This window comes from Canis aureus, chromosome 5, assembly GCF_053574225.1.
Source record: "Canis aureus isolate CA01 chromosome 5, VMU_Caureus_v.1.0, whole genome shotgun sequence".
Classification (NCBI taxonomy): Eukaryota; Metazoa; Chordata; class Mammalia; order Carnivora; family Canidae; genus Canis; species Canis aureus.
The window spans coordinates 17,829,271-17,855,898 of NC_135615.1; the positions used below are offsets into that span (position 1 = coordinate 17,829,271).

At 37.6% G+C, this 26,628-nt stretch overlaps 1 protein-coding gene across 7 annotated transcripts in view; it reads left to right on the top strand.

Moving 5' to 3' along the window:
- LOC144313750 (homeobox protein Mohawk) overlaps positions 1–22,327 on the top strand; it is a 68,430-nt gene extending 46,103 nt beyond the window's left edge. For 6 of the 7 annotated variants that reach the window (XM_077896988.1, XM_077896989.1, XM_077896990.1 and 3 more), the window contains 2 exons: positions 19,655–19,688; positions 19,794–22,327. In XM_077896988.1, the coding sequence (XP_077753114.1) occupies positions 19,655–19,688; positions 19,794–19,980 (221 nt within the window). In that variant the 3' untranslated portion in view covers positions 19,981–22,327. Of the gene's footprint in view, positions 1–7,584; positions 7,685–19,654; positions 19,689–19,793 lie in introns of those variants that run through there. The other variant, XM_077896995.1, reaches the window with a different exon arrangement.
- The last annotated feature ends 4,301 nt before the right edge of the window (positions 22,328–26,628 follow it).

Genomic DNA, 26,628 nt, shown 5'->3' on the forward strand with positions numbered 1-26,628 from the left:
ATTTAGGGTGATAAAATAATATGTACAAAGTATAATTTTACATTTGGTACAAAAAGATAATTTGGTTTTCACTTGGATAACTTCAGATTCACTGTAGTGTAGTTGTACATTCTCTATCAAAGTGTCAACCATTCAGAGATGGCAAAAAAATTTCAAGAAAAATAAGTATTTTGTTCATTTGGTCATTAGTGGGAAGAACTTTTTAATAATCATCAGTCTCTTTGTAAAATATCAAGAGTATTTGAAATAATCTATATATTCTTGCTCCAGTCAATCAAGAATTTAAGGATTCAAGTATAGTTAAGATGAAACAGTGATACAGTTAAGGCCTTTTAAATATGATGTAAGTCATTAGTTTATTCCTTGTGAAAAGGACAGATATACTAGTTAGTTATATCTTCATAGGAAATCCTTAATAATAAATATTAGGGAAGTAGCTTATAAGAATTAGGAATTTCCAAAGCTGTTTTCTCAAATTCTGGTGCTGTAGTCTACCTTGAATAAGGGTCTTCACATGTAATACTTTCTCTAAGCATTTAAGAGTAAATACTCCAACATGCCTATATGATTACATGGGTAACATATATAAGCCACTGGTCCAATAGCTTACATGCGTCAACCCCAAAATGAGCAGCAAAAGACCAGTTGCTGACATAATCCTGTAATTTGTCTTGGTATGCTCATTCTCACTCTCACCAAAGATTCCATCCTCAAGTGTTGAGTATTATGGCTACCAAGCAACTGAAGTGATAGTCTCCAAGACATTGCAAAACCGAAGCCTTCATAATATGCAACCTTGCTCCTGTGAGAATTCTCTACACTTGAGCATCGTAGACATAACATGGCTGCCCTTGACCTAGCTTAGATAATTCAAATACAAAAGCTATTTCAAATTGTTCTGTTACTTATCTGCTCCACTTCAAGATAAATCTTCAATATTCACAAAAGGTTGCTGCCACTGCAGAGTATTTCCAATTGTGGAATAATTATAACTGCTATGTATTAAGTATTACTGGGTACCTTATGTCTTACAGTGCTTATTTATAATTTCTACAATAGTCCTCATTGTTCAGTATTTTTTTGTATCTATTTTACAGATGAAAAAAATGAGGCTTAGAGAGATTAGGTAACTTGTCTCAGACCACATGCTAATATACAACAGAACTGGGATTCAGACCCCAAGCTCTCTGCTTCTAAATCTATCCTTTTTCCAGTGTACTTTACTTTTGAGGGAATCAAGTGTGGTTAAGTGAGTCTACCCTTCACAGTTTGTACTATTAGCAGAGAACAGGTGTGCTCAATTCATGATAAACCAAAACAAAGGCACAAATCCCATTAAAAGCAGCTGGACGAATTGAGCAACTAATTGGTTATTCTCTCCGTGCCTCAAATATTTCTAAAATTAGCTTGAAATTCCATTTGAAAAATTCTTCAATTAGTCACGAACTCTGACTCCCATTTCTAAAGCAACCTTTTGATAGGTGCTTCCAACACTTGCCCCACGCAACTCCTATTACTTCCTCTTTTCTTCAGTATAAGATAATCTCTTTTCTATTTCTAGGCCCACTTTCTGCTTTTCCTAGCCCTGCCAATTTTTATTTTTACAATCATTAGTTGTATGAATAATTAAATGTATTTTTACCAAGGGCTCTTCATTACTGCTCATCTTTCGTTTCTTTATTCTTCTCCTACAGACTCTTATAAGTCAACTCAAATACAGATTCCTTACTACTTTCACTTTGAGAGTATTATTGGCCACCTTCTTGTCTGAGTAAGAATCAATATGTTATGTTGTCTAATAAACAATTATTTTATAGAATGGTTTTTATAAGCCTCCTAAAGCAGGCTGAAAATCAACTAGATAATGTATCCAGATACTTCAAGTTTGGAAAATAAAAGAAATACTTTTTCTAAAAAGACTTACTTGCCAACTCCACCTTCTCACCTCCTGTTCTCATCTTATGCTGAGGTCTGTGTAATTAACTGCTGCCCTGAGGCCTTAAACAGTGGCTCACTTCTTCATATGTGTTTTGTAATGTCTTGTGTTCAGCTCCCTTTCTGGGTGGCCTAAGAAGGATTGTTACTCCTCCTATGCTCAGTAGATGCCTTCAGCTCCCTTGGCTGTGAACCTATGTGCAAACTGTATGCAAAACAAAGAGTGGTGCATTCATGCTGGGCATTACCTGGGTGTGCGTCTAAGGAGATAGACATCCAAAACAATAGGAAATGTCATGAACAATGGTGCTATGGCACTCTTCTAGGAGCAGAGGCCTACCCAGCTCTTTGTTTTTGATAAAAAAACTAGTCTTCCCTTGAATACCAATCCCTCTTCTTGCTTCCAACGCCTGAGTGTGGAAAAGTGACTAGAAGTACCACATCCTATTAAAAAGGGGAGAAGGCCACTTACCTAACTTACCTACAAGAGCTTGGGGATAGTAGAAGGAATGTATGGTTTTCCTGGCTATCATTAGCCTTCTCCACCCCAGCCACCCAAAAGCACAATTATTTTGTACTTTCATGACAAAAATATGTAGTTTGTTTACTCTTATGTATGAAAGCCAGACTCTTTTTTTTAATAATAAATTTATTTTTTATTGGTGTTCAATTTGCCAACATACAGAATAACACCCAGTGCTCATCCCGTCAAGTGCCCCCCTCAGTGCCAGTCACCCATTCACCCCCATCCCCCGCCCTCCTCCCCTTCCACCACCCCTAGTTCATTTCCCAGAGTTAGGAGTCTTTATGTTCTGTCTCCCTTTCTGACATATCCCACACACTTCTTCTCCCTTCCCTTATATTCCCTTTCACTATTATTTATATTCCCCAAATGAATGAGAACATATAATGTTTGTCCTTCTCTGATTGACTTACTTCACTCAGCATAATACCCTCCAGTTCCATCCACGTTGAAGCAAATGGTGGATATTTGTCGTTTCTAATGGCTGAGTAATATTCCATTGTATACATAGACCACATCTTCTTTATCCATTCATCTTTCGATGGACACCGAGGCTCCTTCCACAGTTTGGCTATTGTGGACATTGCTGCTAGAAACATCGGGGTGCAGGTGTCCTGGCATTTCATTGCATCTGTATCTTTGGGGTAAATCCCCAACAGTGCAATTGCTGGGTCGTAGGGCAGGTCTAGTTTTAACTCTTTGAGGAACCTCCACACAGTTTTCCAGGGTGGCTGCACCAGTTCACATTCCCACCAAGAGTGTAAGAGGGTTCCCCTTTCTCCACATCCTCTCAAACCTTTGTGGTTTCCTGCCTTGTTAATTTTCCCCATTCTCACTGGTGTGAGGTGGTATCTCATTGTGGTTTCGATTTGTATTTCCCTGATGGCAAGTGATGCGGAACATTTTCTCATGTGCGTGTTGGCCTTGTCTATGTCTTCCTCTGTGAGATTTCTCTTCATGTCTTTTGCCCATTTCATGATTGGATTGTTCGTTTCTTTGGTGTTGAGTTTAATAAGTTCTTTATAGATCTTGGAAACTAGCCCTTTATCTGATACGTCATTTGCCAATATCTTCTCCCATTCTGTAGGTTGTCTTTGAGTTTTGTTGACTGTATCCTTTGCTGTGCAAAAGCTTCTTATCTTGATGAAGTCCCAATAGTTCATTTTTGCTTTTGTTTCTTTTGCCTTTGTGGGTGTATCTTGCAAGAAGTTACTGTGGCCGAGTTCAAAAGGGGTGTTGCCTGTGTTCTCCTCTAGGATTTTGATGGAATCTTGTCTCACATTTAGATCTTTCACCCATTTTGAGTTTATCTTTGTGTATGGTGCAAGAGAGTGGTCTAGTTTCATTCTTCTGCATGTGGATGTCCAATTTTCCCAGCACCATTTATTGAAGAGACTGTCTTTCTTCCAGTGGATAGTCTTTCCTCCTTTATCAAATATTAGTTGACCATAAAGTTGAGGGTCCACTTCTGGATTCTCTATTCTGTTCCATTGATCTATGTGTCTGTTTTTGTGCCAGTACCACACTGTCTCGATGACCACTGGAAAGCCAGACTCTTTTATATCATTTTGATTCAAGGCAATAATGACTATCTGTTTCTCGTTGCTCATTCACCATCTAATTCTGGATATCTGAAGAGAATTTAGAATTGGAAAATTTAATTTTTAAATCATTTTGAGAATGTATATAGTGTATTCCATCACCAGAAACAAAAATGTGGGTAAGTGGATCTAGTTTGTTCTGGAAATGTAACTTTTGCTTTCTTTTTCTTTTTTGCACAGCCCCCTGCCTTTCCCTCCCTTTCTCTCTTTTGTCTAAAATTGATTTATGTTATTGATTGTTAAAATGCTACATTTCTTTCTAAAGTCTCAAAATTATGGTAAAAGGTAGAAAATATAAGGAATGGCAGAGGACTACTTTTAGCCTTGAGAAAGTTTTAGTTTCATTGTTCTTTTCTCTAAATAATATTTAATGATAAAATAAATATTTTCTTTTTATTTTTAAGGTGCCTTATTTACAAACCACAGCACATAACATTTATAAGACAATATGTATGGCAGCTGCTTGCATTTAAATATATTTAAATCATGAAAACATGCCATTCTTTTGTACTTAAATTTTCATGAAATGGCTTTGCAAGAATTTTTCTGTATATTATATTTGTTCTCCTTCTTCCCTGATGGTCATTGAGATCTGGTGTTGTGTTTTGTTTTGTTTTTTGATGTATATGGGTGCTTGCTTTCTCTTTATCATTTCTTTGTTTCCATGATTAAGTTCTATATTTTTAATATCTTGTGAAGCTCACAGAAGTACCTTTCCTGAATATTACATTTCTTAAGGCTGTGGTATGGAACTTTATTATTTTAGTGACCCTTTTTATTCACTATATATAATTTTGGTAGGCCATTGGCAGTTGGGTCTCGGCACAGGATGGGTCTACATGCTCTGGAAAGGAACATTCTCAGCTCACCCTTCCACAGACACCTGGGCCATTCTCTGTTCTCTGCCTGCCCATCAACCATTAGGTGGCTTTGAGGTGACCACCATTTGCACTTTGGTTCACTGCAGTCCTTTGGTCCAAGAAGATGCTCTGACATTTTGCCTTTGTTCAAGAGCAAAGCCACCCACAGGCCTGGACAGGACCCTCTCAATCCTACTTCACAGCTACATTCAACATCATTTCCACTGCATTCAATTTCAGTGATTTTGGCCTTGGTGGTAGCCCGCTTTTTGCATAGTGGTTCTGTACCCTATATCCTTTTTTCTTTTAAGATTTTATTTATTTATTGGACAGAGAGCACAAGCAAGGGGAGTGGCAGGCAGAAGGAGAGAGAGAAGCAGGCTTCCCACAGAGCAGGGAGCCCAATACAGAACTCGATCCCAGGACCCTGGGATCAGGATCTGGGCTGAAAGCAGATGCTTAACCAACTCAGTCACCCAGGCGCCCTCTGTACCCTTAACCTTGTTCCTCTTTAGAGATCATATAGCTCTAGTTATGTCTCAGGGCTGCTATAAAAATAACATTAAAAACAACCAAAAACTGTTTGTAAAACCTCATCACTATGTTGATGTATAATAAAACAATGCTCTGTTCTTTTTGAGGCAGCCATGAATAAAACATTCTACTAAGAGCAGCAGAAACTAAGTTTACTTTAGTTTTTAAAAGTATATTATCCTACCCTAGAAAGAAAAAAAATCTATGTTACGTTGAATAATTAGTTTTTAATCATCCCATGTGGATTACTATCTGTCACCCTATTTTCCCAAAGGAAAGATAAAAAAATACAAGAGTTACAAAAATAAAAGGTCCCACCACCACAGCAATATACAGTTGGGCCAACATGTTTATTTTCAAAACAGAAAACACAGATCTTATAACAGTATATTGTTACCATCACTGTTCCAATTAGAAGAAAGAGGATGATTTGATTATTCTGAAATATTCTGTAATATATTACAGCAAAAATCTTGGGTTTCTTTTTTCTCTAGTTTGTATTTGTAATGACTGTCCCTGAATTATATGTCATAGTATATTAAAAATTGTAATAACTGGGGAAAAGCAATGCAAGTAAAGTGAAATGTTTTATCTCTCCCCCAAAAAAGGCATTTTTAGTGGCATTATATTCATATTTCAGTAAAAATAGGCAATGAAAACTATCTCTGAAGCTGGAGCACCAATTTCTGAAAAATATTTTCCAACAATAGTGTTATATCTTCTATTCACATGAAGATAGAATCAAGAACTTAGTTTGTTAAATACAGCCTTGTTATTTGATCTTTGTTGGAACATTAAGAATCCATAATGATTTTTGAGAAAAACTGAAGAAATTGTACATTTGCTGCTACACTTGAGTGAAACCCAGAAATTCCTGCACCAAACACAACCACTTCTAATGCTCTGCAGCAGTGCTCACTTCGGCAGCACATATTGTGATGCTCTGCAGCAGTTTTTCTCCCCGGGCAGCCATATATTAGAGCACCTGGGGAACTCATTCAAAGGCACATTCCTGGCATCTCTATGACCTATGGAGTCACAGTCTCAGAGACGGGATCCAGGAGCCTGCCCTTTGGAGAGGTTCCCTGTGTGTATTATTCTCCTCTCTACAGCATTCAAGAAGACAGGTTAGAGGCTAGGGTGTGATAGCAGAAAGCACATATAGGGCTAGCACCTCCGTGGAACTTGGAGCAGCTCCTGTGGCTGGTGAAGGGTGACACCATTGCTTCTTCACTTCAGGAATCGTGATGCCATAGCCTTTACCATGGACCAGGAATTGTTCCAAGAGTTCAGTACTCACTACCTCATTTAACCCTCACAGCCACCCAGGGAAGTAGGGTTACTGCTGTCCCCATTCTGTAGAGAAAGACACTTAGACGCAGTGTGCATAGCTTGCCCAAGGCTGCATGCCTGGTGAGTCGGCTGTTTTCCTATGGTCCCAGGACATATCTTGTGCTTCAAAAAATTATGATACAAAAAGATGGTTTTTTGATCTATAAAATGTTTTTGTTTTCCCTTCAAACAGATCAACTTATTACCATGCAGCAATTTTTCCCATTTTTTCCCTATAAATCTCTTGTATTCTAAATTTAGGTGATAATAGTGGATTAGGATCTGTATGTTTTTGGAATTTAATAAATGTGTTTGGATGTAGATTTCTGGACGAAATTTAGAGTGGATACCTCTGGCAAGATTTAAATGGCAGAGGTGGAGGGGTGGTCGTGGTGGTGGTGGGATTTCATCGAAATGGGACATCAGAAGACCTTTAGACTAGTGCTCTTGAACCTCTAGCCACAGCCAAGGCACCAGAAGGATTTTATCTTCCTTTTATGCCTAGTTCCTTCTTAAAATTCTCATGCCCTTCAATACCATCAGCAAAAATCTTCCCAATCTTCATTTCAAAGCCCATCCCTACTCCACTTTAGACTTTAAATGACTGTTTCTGAAATGAAAAGCAGAAAATCGCAGAACCTTTAAATGTAGAAATGTGTGAACATAGAACACTGACATGCCAAGTACAGTTTTAACATTTTAAATGTATTAACGTTGAAATGTATTTGAAAAGTAGAAGGACTAGTAATCCTGTTCATCTTGTGTCTAAAATATGTTTCTTTTCTATTAATAAATACAGCAGATGAACTGTGAGTAGAGAAGCTGTCATTTGCTACTCCTCGGAAAGATCCAAGAAGTTTGTGAACGTCATCTCTTTTATTGTGTCATTTCTGGTGTTAATGCAGTCAGACAGGTTTAACAGCAAGGTCTCCTAGTCTCTAGTGCCATTTCTGGAGATGGTAATTTGAGGAATTTGAAAAGCATGGCAAAAATGTGAGCCAATTCAAAGATACACTACGGTTCATATATCAAAGGAAAAATACTTTTTGATGGTTTCTCAGAGATATTGAAGAGCTTGAAAATACATAGATGGAAAAAAAAGAAAAAGAAAATACATGGATGGAGCCAGACTCTCCAGCCAGTTTCTAGATCATTACAAATGCATATTTTTCCATTTCTTTTTATTGAAGATAGACCTATTAATACTTCACAACCTAACACTATGCAGCTACACATTCATTTGACAAGTCAACCTTCTAGAACTGCAGTGTGGCAGCTATATCATTGATCTCGGGAAAAAGAGTTCTTGTGCTACTGAAGAACTTAGAGGATGAATATCAATGTCAACTTTGGGCCAGAATTAAGGGTTAGCTAAGAATTGGTAAGTCCATCCAGTTTTCAAAACTAGTAGCCCAACTGGCATGTAAATGGAGTGCTTTTATAAACAATTAATGCTCCTTGCAACACACAGGGAGTTATTCATGCATAGTTAGGAAGTCATTTTCTGAGACTTTGGCTGGAAACGTAGCTTTCATGGATGAAACATTTTGGGTAACATCTCCAATATTCCCCTTGTGAAAATGAAGTAACGACATCCATTAGACACTTCAAATTTGCAGCTCTTCTTTCATGTGGCTCCAGTCCTCTTTGTCTTGGCATGTTGTGATAGTTTGGCACAAAGTAGCATCATTTTGTCCTTGAAGATGATAGATTCTGCACACTTAATCCATTAATCTGAGCTGATGGACTTTGCCCAGAGTTAAAATATTTTGTTCTTACATAATGGTTTTCTTATTAAATCTCTGAACAATACTCTTTTACGGGTGACTACATTCAACCCTATATTCTAGATGTAAAAAGTAAAGTGAGAGGAGGTTAATTTTTTTTAATTTTATGAGGATTTATATAGTGCTTGGTGTAAGTGCTCAAGCTCTCTTCTGTTTTAGAAAATATTCAGTCATATGGTCCTCAAAAGAAGTTTATGAGTCTTGTGCTATTAGACCCATTATAGGTGAGAAAGCTGAAGCACAAGGAAGTCAAGCAGCTGGTCAGCTGAGATAGTAAGTAGTAGAGCAAGAGTCCAACTTCTGCTGTCTGGTTCCAGGGTCTGGGCTCCAACCACTGCACTAAACTGTCTCTGTGCCTCACACTAGACCAGCCTTGTAGTTAATAACAATGAACTAAGGACAGAAATGAGAATATTTAACATTTCCAAACCCCCTTTCTGGTCACTCCCCAACAATTTCCTCCCCATAGACAGCATTCTCATTTTCAAAGTGAAGTTTCAAAGTGAAAGTCTTAGACTTTGGAAAGGTGGAACCTTTGAGATCACAGAGGAGCAATCTTGGTAGATTGGGATTACGCAGAACAATTTAGCATCAAGAATATTTAGTGAAAAAGATTGAAAGTGAAGTTAACGCATGACAGATGGGTGGTACTCTGCTTATTTGAAAAGTTCCTTTCAAATTATAAGTCCCACTTCCTTCACCTTTAGTCCTCCAGCCTAGATTGATGCGTCAGAATACCTGTGCATTTTACAATAACAAAGGTACCACTTGGAATTAACAAGGAGCCATTAGTCTCAAGTTCTTATGCTCTGCATAGCAAGGAAAGCCATCAAGGCTAGACTCCCTAACTGATAAGGAGCCAAGCAACAGTTTCACAGGTTTGCACACAGACTGCTGGGGTCTGTGCCTTCATGGGTACTGCTGGAAAAATAAAGATATTCTGTTGTTCTTAATGGAAATATAACCTACCCTGAAAGCTTTGAGATGTCAACTTACCCTACCCTGACCAGGGAGCTCTTTGCTATTGGTCCAGAAGAGAGGGATGTGGTTTCTAATTTTTATTTCCTGGCAGGAGTTAGAGGAGATGATGCATTGACAGGCAGCTGAAGGTGGGGACCCTGTGGATCCAGGACATCTGGGCATCATTAGCCATAGTGAGGGGCCAGCCCACATGAGAGGTAGCAGGAAGGAAAAGAATCTATGGCCAGATGGTGGAAGTCATGGCTGGAGGAAACACTGGCTTAATTTTTGGAAAAGATTTTTCTTCAAACTCTGAAATGACTTTGGAAGCCACTCGTTCTTTAAGGCCTCAGAATAAATAATTTAGCTAGTATATTGCAAAAGGGAAAAAATTGTAACTCTATCCATGAAGATGAGGTGGGTTTCATTTTATAATTCTCACTATTCAGAAAGCTTGCACAACTCCCTCGTCTCAAGGCTGTCGAAACTCAGTCTTCAATAACTCTTCTGCAAGCAGTGTCCTTGATACTCGCCAAGCTCAATTGCAATCTCTTCCTGTCATGCTAAAGTTTTGAAGTAGAACTCACTTCTGGTCATAGTGGATCTGGAAGAAGCAGTTCAGTCATCAACAGATACGTGTTGCAGGTTGTTGGGTATTTTTTTCCTTCCTGCTGAGGCAAACATCACTTAGAATGATTTATCATTACTCATTCAGAAGCTCTGACTACCCCAAAGAGAGGCTAACCACAAAAATTTCTTCTAAAAGTGATGTAGCCACAGCTGTCTAGGAGTTATTTAGCAGTAATTCACTCTAGGCAATAGAAGAGTGATTAGAAGGATATCACATCTATTAAAATGTCAATCTAATTAAAGCATGGGAGAGAGCTCAAGAGAGCTTAGAGTCCCTATTCTGTGATTTGGATAGACTTTTTTACTTTACAGATTAAATCATAAGCTGGAAACAAAGTCTCTTTGCATCTCTGTGGTCTATAATACTAACAAAAAGAAAAAAAAAGATTCTTAATAGATTTTTAATAGGTTGTCATTCAGTAGGGTTTCTAGTAAACAGCATGTTAAGCCTTGTCCTTGTCATGGTCTTCAAAAGTGACTTTATTTTTTTTATAATAAATGTATTTTTTATTGGTGTTCAATTTGCCAACATACAAAATAACACCCAGTGCTCATCCCGTCAAGTGCCCCCCTCAGTGCCCGTCACCCATTCACCCCCATCCCCCGCCCTCCTCCCCTTCCACCACCCCTAGTTCTTTTCCCAGAGTTAGGAGTCTTTATGTTCTGTCTCCCTTTCTGACATCTCCCACACACTTCTTCTCCCTTCCCTTATATTCCCTTTCACTATTATTTAAATTCCCCAAATGAATGAGAACATATAATGTTTGTCCTTCTCTGATTGACTTACTTCACTCAGCATAATACCCTCCAGTTCCATCCACGTTGAAGCAAATGGTGGATATTTGTCGTTTCTAATGGCTGAGTAATATTCCATTGTATACATAGACCACATCTTCTTTATCCATTCATCTTTCGATGGACACCGAGGCTCCTTCCACAGTTTGGCTATTGTGGACATTGCTGCTAGAAACATCGGGGTGCAGGTGTCCTGGCATTTCATTGCATCTGTATCTTTGGGGTAAATCCCCAACAGTGCAATTGCTGGGTCGTAGGGCAGGTCTAGTTTTAACCCTTTGAGGAACCTCCACACAGTTTTCCAGGGTGGCTGCATCATTTCACATTCCCACCCACAGTGTAAGAGGGTTCCCCTTTCTCCACATCCTCTCAAACCTTTGTGGTTTCCTGCCTTGTTAATTTTCTCCATTCTCACTGGTGTGAGGTGGTATCTCATTGTGGTTTTGATTTGTATTTCCCTGATGGCAAGTGATGCGGAACATTTTCTCATGTGCGTGTTGGCCATGTCTATGTCTTCCTCTGTGAGATTTCTGTTCATGTCTTTTGCCCATTTCATGATTGGATTGTTCGTTTCTTTGGTGTTGAGTTTAATAAGTTCTTTATAGATCTTGGAAACTAGCCCTTTATCTGATACGTCATTTGCCAATATCTTCTCCCATTCTGTAGGTTGTCTTTTAGTTTTGTTGACTGTATCCTTTGCTGTGCAGAAGCTTCTTATCTTGATGAAGTCCCAATAGTTCATTTTTGCTTTTGTTTCTTTTGCCTTTGTGGGTGTATCTTGCAAGAAGTTACTGTGGCCGAGTTCAAAAGGGGTGTTGCCTGTGTTCTCCTCTAGGATTTTGATGGAATCTTGTCTCACACTTAGATCTTTCATCCATTTTGAGTTTATCTTTGTGTATGGTGCAAAAGAGTGGTCTAGTTTCATTCTTCTGCATGTGGATGTCCAATTTTCCCAGCACCATTTATTGAAGAGACTGTCTTTCTTCCAGTGGATAGTCTTAACTGCTTTGTCGAATATTAGTTGACCATAAAGTTGAGGGTCCACTTCTGGATTCTCTATTCTGTTCCATTGATCTATGTGTCTGTTTTTGTGCCAGTACCACACTGTCTTGATGACCACAGCTTTGTAGTACAACCTGAACTCTGGCATTGTGATGCCCCCGATATGGTTTTCTTTTTTAAAATTCCCCTGGCTATTCGGGGTCTTTTCTGATTCCACACAAATCTTAAAATAATTTGCTCTAAGTCTCTGAACAAAGTCCATGGTATTTTGATAGGGATTGCATTAAACGTGTAAATTGCCCTGGGTAACATTGACATTTTCACAATATTAATTCTGCCAATCCATGAGCATGGAATATTTTTCCATCTCTTTGTGTCTTCCTCTATTTCTTTCAGAAGTGTTCTATAGTTTTTATGGTATAGATCTTTTACCTCTTTGGTTAGGTTTTTTCCTAGGTATCTTATGCTTTTGGGTGCAATTGTAAATGGGATTGACTCCTTAATTTCTTTTTCTTCAGTCTCATTGTTAGTGTATAGAAATGACTTTATAGATAGAGACCACTTGAATAATTGAATGCAGTAGTTAAAAACATGACCTTTAGTTTGGCTGACATGGCACTAAGACTCACCACCCCCGATGCCAAACTGAGTCCTTTGCGAGTTTCTGGACCCCTCTATGCTACAGTGTCATTTGAAAATAAGGGCCATGATTCTATTTTACAGGGTTATTGTAAGCATCTAACCAGATAACATTTTAGAGTTCCTGGCATCATGCCTAACATAAGAATAAGCATCCAATGAATGTTAGTTAGTAATTATTATTCTAAAGATAACCCCTTCTCATAACATTTGAGTCTCTCAATATTCAAGTTTAAACTGGATGAAGCTGGATTTTGAATTCTTTCAATCTGTTTATATTTCACAGGCAAAAAGCATTTTCACATCAGGGAAGACCAAATGGCAGATTATTATCATTTATTAACAAGGTGTAAGGCAAACGTAGAAATTTAGTGAAAAAGCAAACGTACAGCATGACCCCATTTTAAAAAACATATAAACCTGTTTGGAAAGCCATAGAACCAAATGTTATATTAGTTTTCCCTAAATTTCCTTTACTTTCTCTCTTATACTTTTTCCCAGATTTTCTGCAGTGAACCTGTATTACTTTCTTATTAGAGACATGCAGCATATGCTATTCTTCAAAGGAAAGAAGTGTAGAGTCACTGTGGAACCAATCTTTATGTATATGTGTGTGACCCCGCCTGGATCTAGTATGGGGGAGATAAAGATAGAGACTGTGGAGGTAGGAGCAGGGAGCCCCAGGGAATCGCTGTGTCCATTTAGGGTAAGCTCCTGTAGATTTAGAGCTGTTGGCTTTTTGTCACCTTCAGAGAGGTTTTCCATCTGCCTGGTTCACCAGAGTCTTATTCTTTATCTCAATTGTTCTAAGTATGTAAATAATTCCAAAAATTGATCTGGTGTCCTGGGGACTCATGGGACCTCTGAGATCAGAAACACACTGAACCATGGCTGTCTCCATTGATGGCCCCAAAACTGACACAGTGTGAGGGGATGCAGTTGTCAAGCATCTGGAGCTCTGACTCACTCCACTTTAATTTAGGGAAATACATAGTACATGATTTTTATATTATTTATTTAATTTTTTTAAAAAATTCTTTTTATTGGAGTTCAATTTGCCAACACACAGCATAACACCCAGTGCTCATCCCATCACGTGCCCCCCTCAGTGCCCGTCACCCAGTCACCCCAACTCCCGCCCACCTCCCATTCCACCACCCCTTGTTCATTTCCCAGAGTTAGGAGTCTCTCATGTTCTATCACCCTCTCTGATATTTCCCCATTCATTTTCTCTCCTTTCCCCTTCATTCCCTTTCACTATTTTTATATTCCCCAAATGAATGAGACCATATAATGTTTGTCCTTCTCTGATTGACTTACTTCACTCAGCATAATACCCTCCAGTTCCATCCACGTCGAAGCAAAAGGTGGATATTTGTCGTTTCTAATGGCTGAGTAATATTCCATACATAGACCACATCTTCTTTATCCATTCATCTTTTGATGGACACCGAGGCTCCTTCCACAGTTTGGCTATTGTGGACATTGCTGCTAGAAACATCGGGGTGCAGGTGTCCCGGCGTTTCACTGCATCTGTATCTTTGGGGTAAATCCCCAACAGTGCAATTGCTGGGTCGTAGGGCAGGTCTAGTTTTAACTCTTTGAGGAACCTCCACACAGTTTTCCAGGGTGGCTGCATCATTTCACATTCCCACCCACAGTGTAAGAGGGTTCCCCTTTCTCCACATCCTCTCAAACCTTTGTGGTTTCCTGCCTTGTTAATTTTCCCCATTCTCACTGGTGTGAGGTGGTATCTCATTGTGGTTTTGATTTGTATTTCCCTGATGGCAAGTGATGCAGGGCATTTTCTCATGTGCATGTTGGCCATGTCTATGTCTTCCTCTGTGAGATTTCTGTTCATGTCTTTTGCCCATTTCATGATTGGATTGTTCGTTTCTTTGGTGTTGAGTTTAATAAGTTCTTTATAGATCTTGGATACTAGCCCTTTATCTGATACGTCATTTACAAATATCTTCTCCCATTCTGTAGGTTGTCTTTTAGTTTTGTTGACTGTATCCTTTGCTGTGCAGAAGCTTCTTATCTTGATGAAGTCCCAATAGTTCATTTTTGGTTTTGTTTCTCTTGCCTTCGTGGATGCATCTTGAAAGAAGTTGCTATGGCCGAGTTCAAAAAGGATGCTGCCTGTGTTCTCCTCTAGGATTTTGATGGAATCTTGTCTCACATTTAGATCTTTCATTCATTTTGAGTGTATCTTTGTGTGTGGTGTAAGAAAGTGGTCTAGTTTCATTCTTCTGCATGTGGATGTCCAACTTTCTCACCACCATTTATTGAAGAGACTGTCTTTCTTCCAGTGGATAGTCTTTCCTGCTTTGCCGACTATTATTTGAGCATAGAGTTGAGGGCCCACTTCTGGATTCTCCATTCTGTTTCCATTGATCTATGTGTCTGTTTTTGTGCCAGTACCACACTGTCTTGATGACCAGAGCTTTGTAGTACAACCTGAAATCTGGCATTGTGATGCCCCCAGCTATGGTTTTATTTTTTAATATTCCCCTGGCAATTCGGGGTCTTTTCTGATTTCACACAAATCTTAGGATGATTTGTTCCAACAATCCTCATTCTCTTTATTTACATTTCAGTGGTATGAGTTACTACTCCACATTTGTGGAATATTTTTCAGCGATCCTAACTTTAGGGTAAGTTAGTTAAATTTTTAAAAATCTCAGAGAAAGGGCAGCCCGGGTGGCTCAGCGGTTTAGCGCCGCCTTCAGCCCAGGATCTGATCCTGGAGTCCCGGGATCGAGTCCCACATCGGGCTCCCTGAATAGAGCCTGCTTCTCCCTCTGCCTGTGTCTCTGCCTCTCTCTCTCTCTCTCTCTCTCTCATGAATAAATAAATAAAATATTAAAAAAAATCTCAGAGAAACTGCTTTGGCCATATTTTGCCTCTTTTTATGACTATAACTCTTACTTCAGGAATATGTATCAGAACTAATACATTTCTAAATTGCATTTATCGATGTCGAGCGGACCCTTTGCCCACAGAGCTTGGTGCTTACACATCTCGAGTTGCAATAGAAGGGGTTTTTAGTATAACTGTTTCTCAACATAACTTTATAAGGAAACACATGTCCAAACTGAGGATAGCCCCACTTTAAGTTTCAACATGGTTTGGGTTTTACGGCATCCAAGATTTTCCTAACTACACACCTCTTTTTTTTTCTTTCCTTTTCTTTTTTGGTCTTAAAACTCGCTCTTTTGGCTGGTTCAGTAAGTTGTTCCTGCCAACCAGTTGCTTTTATGGTAATTGACAGCGTAGCTGATTTTTGGAACCTTAGAATCTAAAAAGGCATTTTAGCCCAGACTTTGGAGAGACCGAGCCAAGCTACTAGCAGAGTGAGAGATACAGCTGAGCTGAATGTAGGGCAGTCAGAACCCTAAGTCTGTGCATGTTAATTAACAGCAATGAAACGTCTGCTCTAGCTCAGACTTAACATTTATCTCTTTTCAGCAGCATTCAGAATCCTTCCTTCTCCTGTCATATTGTTACTGAATGCCACTTCTGGAGAGGAGCCAGTGAGACCACTTATCTGGAGTGGGCAAAGTGGCATGAGCCCCGAGTGGTGTAGTGGTCTGTTGACCCACCACACCCATCTATTGGCTGAAAAAACACAAAATATTTGAACCAGTTAAGAGCCAGCAAGTTTACACTTCAAAATAAAAGAGCATAAGAAAAAAAATCTTCATCTTTAATACAATTATTTAATATAATAAGGAGATTGTAAATTTTCTGAGTTCCCCTCAAATAAGTTCTCTAAAATACCTGAGGTATTTCCCCAGATTTCATCTCAGCATTAAGGAGTAGAAAAACTCTTCCCAAACCACCAGATCTTTATTGTCCTTTGCTTTCCTGCAAAAGCACAAATATTTCAGATTAAAAGGACCCGTATTTGCTATCTTCCTTCTGCTAGGTCTTCTGGGAACTAGAACACACTACTCTGCAGGAGGTGGCTCTTGGATGCATAATATCCTAGTGACACCAGGCAACCTACCAATTACACAACAGGAAAAGCATGCCCTTCTAACACCAGTTTATGTTTTGTACCAAAAGTACCCTGGACACAGAAACTCTGCCCCTCACTCCCCACCCTAAATAGTAGTAGTCACCTCTTTCTTGTTGGTTTGAAATGTTTGACATTGAGCTTTGTTACATTGTTTTCCCATTTCTATTGATAGAGAAGTAAAATGTCTCTTCTATTCATTACATTTTATGAATCTTCTGTTGCTGGGAAAAAAGAACCTGAATCCATACCTAATGACATTGAACGTACTAATCAGCTTTAGAAATAAAATGCAGGATGCCGTCTTTTGAATACTGCTGAACACATTGTTGAAATTCATGAAATTTGTGAAACTAATTAAGAATACCCAAATAGAGATTGGAATCTATGTTTTACACTTCAAAGGTATTTTTCATAGGCACCACATTGTAAAATACATACACCCAAAGAGTAAGTAGAATTTTATAATTTCACAGTTGGCTGTAGGAGACTTGTTTCTTAGTGGAATGAGCTCAGGGAACCAGCCACAGAGAGTGCTAGCAGCATCCAGTAGTTGATGGGGCCGCAGGACATAGAAGTTCACTCTTCCTCTTAAATAGAAGCTCTCCATGGACCTTAACAGTGAATTACATGTTGTCCTTTTGCATGCAGGCTCCATTCATTTATGGCATTTCTGGGTTCTGTAACCCATTACCTATTAGATAGCCACAGGCTTCCTCCTTGTCTGTGTGGTAATCACTCTCAGGTTGACCATCCAGGTAGGAAATCTGACTCTGGTCCCCTTTGAATATGTGAGGCTGCTTTGTTTGCAAGCCAGAGCATCAGTTACATGGTCTTTTCTAAATTATGTTTTGTTATTTCCCTAATGTTATTTAAGCTTCATGGAACTTATTCTGCTTTTGCCAAGTCTTTCCATTGAATAAATATCTCCGTAACCTATTGCTTCACTTTGGCAACAGAATTGTTGCAATTTGTGGGCAAAATTGTGCAAAGGCTTAACTCTTCTTATCCCTCTGTAAAATATCCAGTTTTGCTGGCTTTCCTCCTCCTAAACAAAGGCCTTGACTTGGTCTCTGTTTTGGTAGTGCCTTGTCCCTGCCATTCCTGAGTAAAGATTTACAGATAATAGTTGAAACAAAGAATGACTTAACAGGACGTAAGAGACACTACAGAGTCACTAATACTAAATAAGCTAAGACACAAAGTGCTTAGAATAGTGTCTGGCACATAGGAAGTGATCTGTAAGCTAGGATTATTGGAGTTTTGTGAATTGAAAATTGTCATTCTCTTCCTCCAATTACAATAAGGAGTTTTATAATTCCAAAAAAATAAAAAAGCAGCAGAAGTGTAGCTAACCATCCAGGCCAACCTAGTAAGGACCAGAAGATCCAGAGGATGGCCATCCAGCTCAACAGATTGAGCTCTTTCCCCAAAGGATCCCTGAGTGTAAGGAGAGCAAAGAAAGGGACTACTAATGCTTGTTGTTCTGTTTAGGGCCAGACACATAGCATCTCATTTATTCCTTGTAACAACCTTGTCATGTGTGCACTAAGGTTTTTTGTTTTGTTTGCTTGCCTTCTTTTCCTTCCTAGAGCACACAGGAGTTTAGCTGCCTCACCAGCATAGACATATAGTCATTTTCTCTTAACCATATCTTCCTTGGAAAATTTTACCCTGGTCACACTGTATTATGATCATGTTGATGATCTTATTCCCAACTCCCATGACTATCTTAGAGCCCAGAACTGGAAAATTATGCTGGCCTAATAACTAGCCATGAGCATTAAAGAAGGGTGGGGGGGAATTGCCTAACTAGCCATGAGCATTAAAGAAGGGTGGCGGGGGGGAATTGCCTTCAAAATTATTGGGTTGGGGGAAGTAAAACAAAGGGAGAGGATGGAGGGCAGGAAAAGATAGCTTTCCAAAAAAGCCATAGAACTGGAAAAAGGCTTTGAGCAAACATTGTGTTTTTCAAGTTTCTTGTGTGGGATAAAATCCCTCATTCTGTAACTACTTGATAATATTTATTGTTGTTTTGCTGATGGTGGTGGTGATGGTGATGAGAGTGGTGGTAGTAGTGACTTAACCTAGTTTCGGAATCTCATAAGCTGATGGGGAGTCCCAACCTTGCTTCTTTGTCCTCACTTCTTGTGACATGCTAGCAGACCCTCCACACATCTTTCCCTCCAGCATGTCTATTTTTGTGTTCCCATACCGTATTCTTTTAGCTTAAGAGCTACCAAGGGAAGCTTTAATCAAGATCAGTAGCCCATTTCATCTTTCTTGATATTGATGTTTGCATTGGTAGATATTGGTGCCTGAAAGAGGGAGGAAATCTACACCACAATAGAGGGTGCATAAGCAAAGCTCACACCCAAATGCTTATTTCCTGCAACATGAGGGATGAGGGATTCCCTTGCAGCTAGAAGACTGGTACCTGCTTATTCTAATATGCCAGAAGTCCTGTGCTGCTGTATTGAATCTGTCAGTCATTTGCCAGCTAGCCAGAAAGAACTGCTTGCCAGTCCTTTTTCTGAGATGAAGATTGGATTCCTATGAAATCATAGAATACTGAACCAGAGGTGCCCTGAAGATCTTCTAGGAACTCCCTTATTTTATAGTCAAGAAAACCGCATCCCAGACTTTGTGGGAGCATCGTAGCCTGTCCAAAGAGACACAGCAGGTGAGTCGGGGAGTGAGGCCAGAACCTGGCTGCAAGAAGAGTTAGCATTCCTGTCCCTATACTGGTTGCCTCCTCACCAAAAGGCCCAATTTCTCAGAAGAAATCAACATCAAATTTTTGTAAATTTATGGAAGCTATTTTGTATTTTTCTTACCTGTTCTCATCTTATTCCTGCTTCTTTGCAGAGAGATTTCTTTTGTATCTTAATTTAAACAACTTTATGTTTAAAAATAATTAACTTATTTTCAACTATATTTCCTGATGAATTACTTACTATTCCTGGTAATTAGTGATGCAACTCTGGAGATTAAAAAAGAAAGAAAAATAATTGAATTTTTGCTTGTCTTTACAGATGCCCTGGAAAATGGATCCAATAAGGGTGATAGGTAAGAAATATGTTTTTATCTGCCATTTGTGCTTTTCACTGATGGCATTTTCTGTGTACACTGCAGTGAGTTTGATCATTTTCTTTCTTTTTTGCTTAAATCCAGTGCAGCCAACAGGAAGGGACCAAGCAAGGATGACACATATTGGAAGGAGATTAATGCAGCTATGGCCTTAACAAATCTTGCACAGGGCAAAGACACACTACAGGGAACTACCAGCTGCATCATCCAGAAGTCGTCACATATAGCAGAAGTAAAAACGGTCAAAGTGCCACTGGTTCAGCAGTTTTAAGAGTTTATTGCTTTTCAAACCAATTGCCATTCTTCACGTCAGTGTTTTCCCATAAATCCTCATCTTAAGAGCTGAAGCAGAAATGAAAATGACTCCCTTTTAAACCTCTTCTTATTTTTAATTATCCTAAATACATCATTTAGTTGCTTCTATAAAAGACATATAAATTATAAAAACCTCACTTTAATCAAAAATAGTAACTTATTTTATGTTACTAAAACTATGCATCAAGTGTCTGCATTGCCATTACAGTAAGTGCCTTGCTTCCCAAATATCAGCAACAACGTGGGCAGAGCAGAGCAGCTATGCCTCAAATGACAGCGCCACAAAGCTTGTTAGTCTGTGTGTGTCACTCCAGATGGGCCTAACCATTCAGGACTGAAACCACAATCACTGAAAGCCCCACAACGTATTCAGTAACTCACATGTTAAAACTTGGAAATCTATTCAGCCCAAATGAAACATTCCTCTAAAAAAAGCTTTCGCAGCATTTAAAATTGTTCAGCATGCTTTTCAGAGTGACAGTGAGAATTTCATGCATGTATCTTGCCTGCCTATCTGACACACTACAAAGTTCCAAAATGAAAGGAGCGGCGATCATATAATATGTACACTTAAGAAGAATCCCAGTAAATACATTGTGATCTGAAAAACTTTTTCCAAGCATTGCTGGAAAATACCACAATGCCCTTTAAAATTAATTTGGATTTTCTTTTTCTTAAGTTTTGCTGAAGTTTTTTAAAATTTTATTATATAAATTACTCAGAATTTTCCCGTGTAGAACTAAACCTATAGTTTAGTTTTAACACGTAATCCTGTTTGCATTAGAGGTCAGTGCTTTTTGTGATGGAAACTTTTTCATATGGAATGGCTAAAAAACCTTTTAGCTGGTTGATTTCGAATTATAATTGCTGATGCACAATTTGTATTGCAATGAGAACAAGACAATGAAAGAAATGTATCTCTATGTGAATATACACATACCCACATAAAATTGGTTTTTAAATTTAAAACATATGGAAAACAAAACATTGACAGTCTTTGAATTTTGCCAAGTAGGATGTTAAAGTAGTAAAAATTAAGTGAAATCGTGCATTAAAAGAAAGAACATTTTGTTTCTAAATTAGACTATCATTGACAGAGAGTAATCAATATCAAGAAAGAAGAATATAGTTTTCAATCAAACAATAATATTCTAATCAGCTTGGGGAAAAAGACTTGAAACTTGAATAAATAGTAGAAATGCCAAATATAACAGAGTATATGTGCTACAGAGAAGTAAAAAGGGTTTGACTCTTTTATGGTGGGATGTTTTTTCTGGGTATGTAATGTATTTTGTAATTTTTTTTTAACTGGAAAGCTTTTTTGTGAGTGTGAATGAGAGCCAGTAGTGCAGCCATGTGGTGATATTTTTCTTTATTCTGCAAAACGCTTTTAAAACCAAAGGCTGCTCTAGTTGATATATGGACAATATCAATCTTGATATAAATTGTAGGACACTTTTTCATGTAACATAGCATTTGGGGATTGGGTTTATTTAGTGTAATGAAGATAATTTGATATAAAAATATTTTGTATATATATATTTTTACTTTGTTTTCTAAATTGCTGTTTGCAGTAACAGTAAGTGCAAAGCAAGATATGTTAAGTTATGACTGTATGATCAGATGAAGTATGAGTTCTTTCGGTTTACAACCTTAAATAGTTACAGATCCATGATAAAAACTTTGGAATCTTTATAAATTAATTTTGTCAAAATGTGGTCATGTTAAAGAAAACTAAGGACAAGTACTTCACTCTTTTTCATACTATTATAAGTTATTCTGGTATTAAATATTTTAATACAATTGATTTTTGTTTTGACATATTTCAGTTAGATGAATGGATGCTGGTTGTTTTTTATTTGAATGAGTCATAATTCATTTTTGCCATTTTTTAAAAAAGAATCAGCAAATTTGTTCTGTGTTATAAACTATGGATGACAAGTCAATATAGGAGAGCTTTCACATGATTTTTTTAAATACCAAAGCTTGGAATCTGGCCTATAAACACATCAAGAAGATTTTGTAATTAACACATCCTTGGCAATATCTCCAAATGCAATTACTTTTAATTTATTTTTTCTTTTGCTGCTTTAACATTTTCTGGAAATTAAAGTCCCTCCATCCTTTAAAAGAATCTTGAACAATGCTGAGCCAGCAGCTAAGAATCTAACTCATAATTTATGTTGTAGAGAAATAGAATTACCTCTATTCTTTGTTTTGCCATATGTAATCATTTTAATAAAATTAATAACTGCCAGGAGTTCTTGACAGATTGAAAATAAAAGTTAATTTCTAGACCTCAATGATCATATGAATTTTGTTTTCCTTTGAGAGTTGACCAGGTGGAGAAAGAAGTAGAACAGAAGGGTTCATTATATGCTATAAGTCTCTTTAGGTTGGTAAGGGATATGATATGGGAGCACTGCATTTATATTAGGTTTGTTTTTCATCACCTTAGACCACCAGCCCACCTTTTAAGAGCTGAGGAAAAGAGAGTATGATGCTAACTGTTAAAATGCATAACTTAAAAATGAACATTTACACTAAATACCTTCTTTCAGTTGCTAATACAATAAGTTTTATTACCGTGTGCTATGTCCTGGAGAGGATCTTAGCTTTGAAGCTATATGGATCTATGTTTGAATCTTAGCTCTGCCACTCACTACATAAGATCCAAACTCAGTCCCTCTGGACTTGGCTTTCTTCATCTGCAAAGTAAGAGGAATGAGTCATACCTTGTAGATATGCTACAAGGTTTAGAGATCACATACAACATATAAAGTGCCTACCACAATGTCTAGCAATTAATAGATGCTTAAATGGAAGGTATTATCACATAATTATAGTTCCTCTATATAGGGTTTGTGTACAAGAAAATAGAAATACGGAGAGTTTAATGAAGAACCTTGTGGAAAGGAAAGGTGTCTGACATGAAAGACTGCTGTGGAGTAGTAATAGTTGGAATCAGAACTGGAGAGATCTTCAGGAAAGATCTTTTTGTTATCATTACCTTGGACTTCCCAGAGAAAAGAATGAAGTAGAACAAAGGCAGGAAAGAACAGATATGCCAATAGAAAACATAGAATGTGCAAGAGCTTCCTTCATCCATATCAACTAGAATTGCCTTTTCCTCTATTCGTCCTGCTTGATTCTGTTCAAGACGACTAAGAATTCATGCTGCTGTCTGTATCCCTGCCTGCTCCAAGTAGCAATGTTTAACAAACATGGCAACAGCCATGGTCTGCTTTTAAACTCATCCAGCTCAACAGCATAACATCATGCAAATAAACACAGAGAGTAAGCAAGCCACCCAGACTCTTCTTGTCTGGGGCAGCTTAGGTCGGCCATGCCTTGGAAAGCAGTATGGGATGGTGGTAAGCACTTGGACTGGCATAACCTGGCTTTGCCTCTCCACTGCTTAGTGACTTTGGGGAATAAGCATAAGCCTTGTGTACTGTTTGCATCTATAAAATTTGATCTATGAAAGTTACCTACTCCAAAGTTGTGTTGTGAGGATTAAATAAGGCAGTGAATATAAAAGTACTTTGCAAACTGCATATTCTGTACAAATGTTAATGATTATTAATGTGTTCCAGATGACTCTGAAAGACCTAATAGCCCATAATTTTTGGCAATATAAACTGTGGTTTCCATGAAGCATAATAGGACCCCCCCAGATTTTGTCAAGTTCATATTGTATTTACCATCTTCCAGCCTTCTTGAGCAGAGCTTTCTGGTCTTCTACTTCTTTGTAACAATAATGATCAGAATTAGGCGAATGATTGTCACACTGCATGGACAGAATCTTGACTTCACTACTTACTAGATTAGAGATACATCTTACAGATGGACTAAAAATTTGGTTTGAGAAGTGTATGTATTGCCCATAATAAATTATTCTCTTAAGGTGAGAAAAGCCAAAGTCTGAGTTTGGACAAACAAGCTGGTGTGATTTTTACATCTTTACATGGATGAATCCATGGAAATTTATGTAAAGTTTGTCTCAGTAAGTCTTCTGAAACAAATTTCAGCCCAAAACCAGTTTCAGGAAATTTGATCTGCAGTTAGTCTAATCTGACTTGTATTCATGACTTTTAAACAAAATTTGAAAATCTTAATTCATGTTTTGAAAAAGTATAAACAGAACTTATGCTAGTCATAGAAACATTTAAGCAGTTTAGGAGGCCATAAGATTAAAAAAAAAAAAAACCCATACCCTATCTCTCAGTGATCCCAATTCCACATCCCAAAGATAACCATGGTTAACAATGTGTGTATTTCCAGAAACTCTATGTATATACAAACTTGTACTTTTTCATCTAGCACTTCTTACTATATTCATACTATTCTGTAATATTTTTTCCATTCCACCATGAGTATATATATATGTGTGTGTGTGTGTGTCTGTGTAGATTTGATTATTTAAATGAATGCCTAGGGTTTTATTTTGGATCTTTTATAATTTATTTAGCAAATACCTCCTTGGTGGACTTTTGGATTATTTCCAATTTTTAGTTATTATAAACTAGTGCTATTCAAAGTGCTGCTTTGAGATAAGGAGCTTAACACCAAAATACTGCAAGAAAAACTTCTATGAAAAAAATTGTCACCTGAACTCACAGTGTTCCTGATTGATTTATATTCTGACCCTTTATCTCCCCACAGACTAGTAACAATTGGTGAATTGAATTGCCATTGTCATACAGGCCCTATTTCAACATCACTGATATAAATACTGATGCAGTGAACATTCCTGAGCATGTCTGTCTTCAGTCACTTATACATCTATGGAATACCTGGAAGTGGAGTTAATGGGTCAAATGATACATAAATGTTTTGATGGATGCTACCAAATTACCAAGTAAAAGGTCTACCGGGTTACACTTTCAACAGTAGAATGTATCTGTTTTTCTTCAACTTGTTCAAAACACTGAGTGTATTAACTTTTTCAATACTAAACAATGTGGTAGGCAAAAGTGATATTTTGTCATTGTTTTAACTGGTATTTTTTCAAGATGACTGGCACACATAAGCTTATTGGCCATTGATATTTGTTTTCAATGAACTGCTTGCTCATATCTTTCTTTTTTCTTTCTTTCTTTTTCCTTCTTTTCTTCCTTCCATACATTTGTTAGTGATGTGTGCATTATTTGCATATTTTAAAGTTCAATCTGTTTTTAATATATGCTATAAATGGGTAGTCCCCGTGGCTCAGCAGTTTAGCGCCACCTTCAGCCCAGGGCGTGATCCTGAAGACCTGGGATGGAGTGCCGCGTCAGGCTCCCCCTGCTTCTCCGTCTGCCTGTGTCTCTGCCTCTCTCTCTTTCTCAAAAATAAATAATAAACAAAAAAATCTAAAATATATATATATGCTATAAATATTTTCAAGGACTGTTTTATATATAATTTTACTTCACTTACAATATTTTTAAATTCAGAAGCTTAAATATATTCTGTACATATACAAAGAATGTATAGGAGTGCTTATATTTGTAGTATAGTAGTTCAGAATCCAAACTCTGGAGTTAGACTGCTGAATCATATCTCTCCTGTTTATTACTTCTACAGTCTTGGACAAGACATTTAACCTATCTAGTCTCAGTTTCCTTATCTGTAAAATATGGATTATAATAATTACTGGGTACTATTGTGAGGATTAAATTAGTTATTTATTATATATGAAGCATTTGTCATTATAGTACCTTATACTTAGTGCCAAGACTAAAAAAAAAAAAAAATCCATCCATCTTTTCTGCTGTTAGTATTATGGTTTATTTTTGTGTTGTATGTTGAAAACCATTGGAAATTTATTCTGGCATAAAAAATGAGCTTGGCACTCCCCTCCCCCCAAATGAAATCTTTATGTATAAACCTAACAAAATATGTACAAGATGCATATGAGGAAAATGAAACAACTCTGATTAATGAAATTAAAGAACTAAGTAAATGGAGGGTTATTCCATGTTCATGATGAAAAGACTCAATACTGCCCTGATGTCAGTTCTTCCCAACTTGGTCTATAGATTCAATGCAATCCCACTCAAAATCACAGCAAGTTACTTAGTGGATATCAACAAACTGATTCTGAAGTTTGTACGGAGACACAAAAGACCCAGAATAGCCAATATAACATTGAAGAACAACAAGTTTCAAGGACTGACATTATCCAATTTCAACACCTACTACAGTAATCAAGGCAGCATAGTATTAGTGAAAGAATATACAAATTCAACAATGAAACAGAATACTGAGCCCAGAAATGGGCCCATACAAATATAGTCAACTGATATTTAACAAAGTAGCAAAGGCAATACAATGCAGAAAAGACAAAATGGTGAGATTCAAGAAAAACTAATGAAAGAAAACTATTGAAAGAAAAGATACAATTTAAAAAATGGTGCTGGAACAACTAGACACCCACATTCAAAAAAAAAAAAAAAAAGAATCCAGACACAGACTTCACATCTTTCACAAAAGTTAATTCAAAACGGACCACAGACCTAAATATAAAATGCAAAACTATAAAATTCCTAGGAGATAACATGGGAGAAAATCTAGATGACCTTGGAAATGACAATGACATCTTAGATACAACACCAAAGGC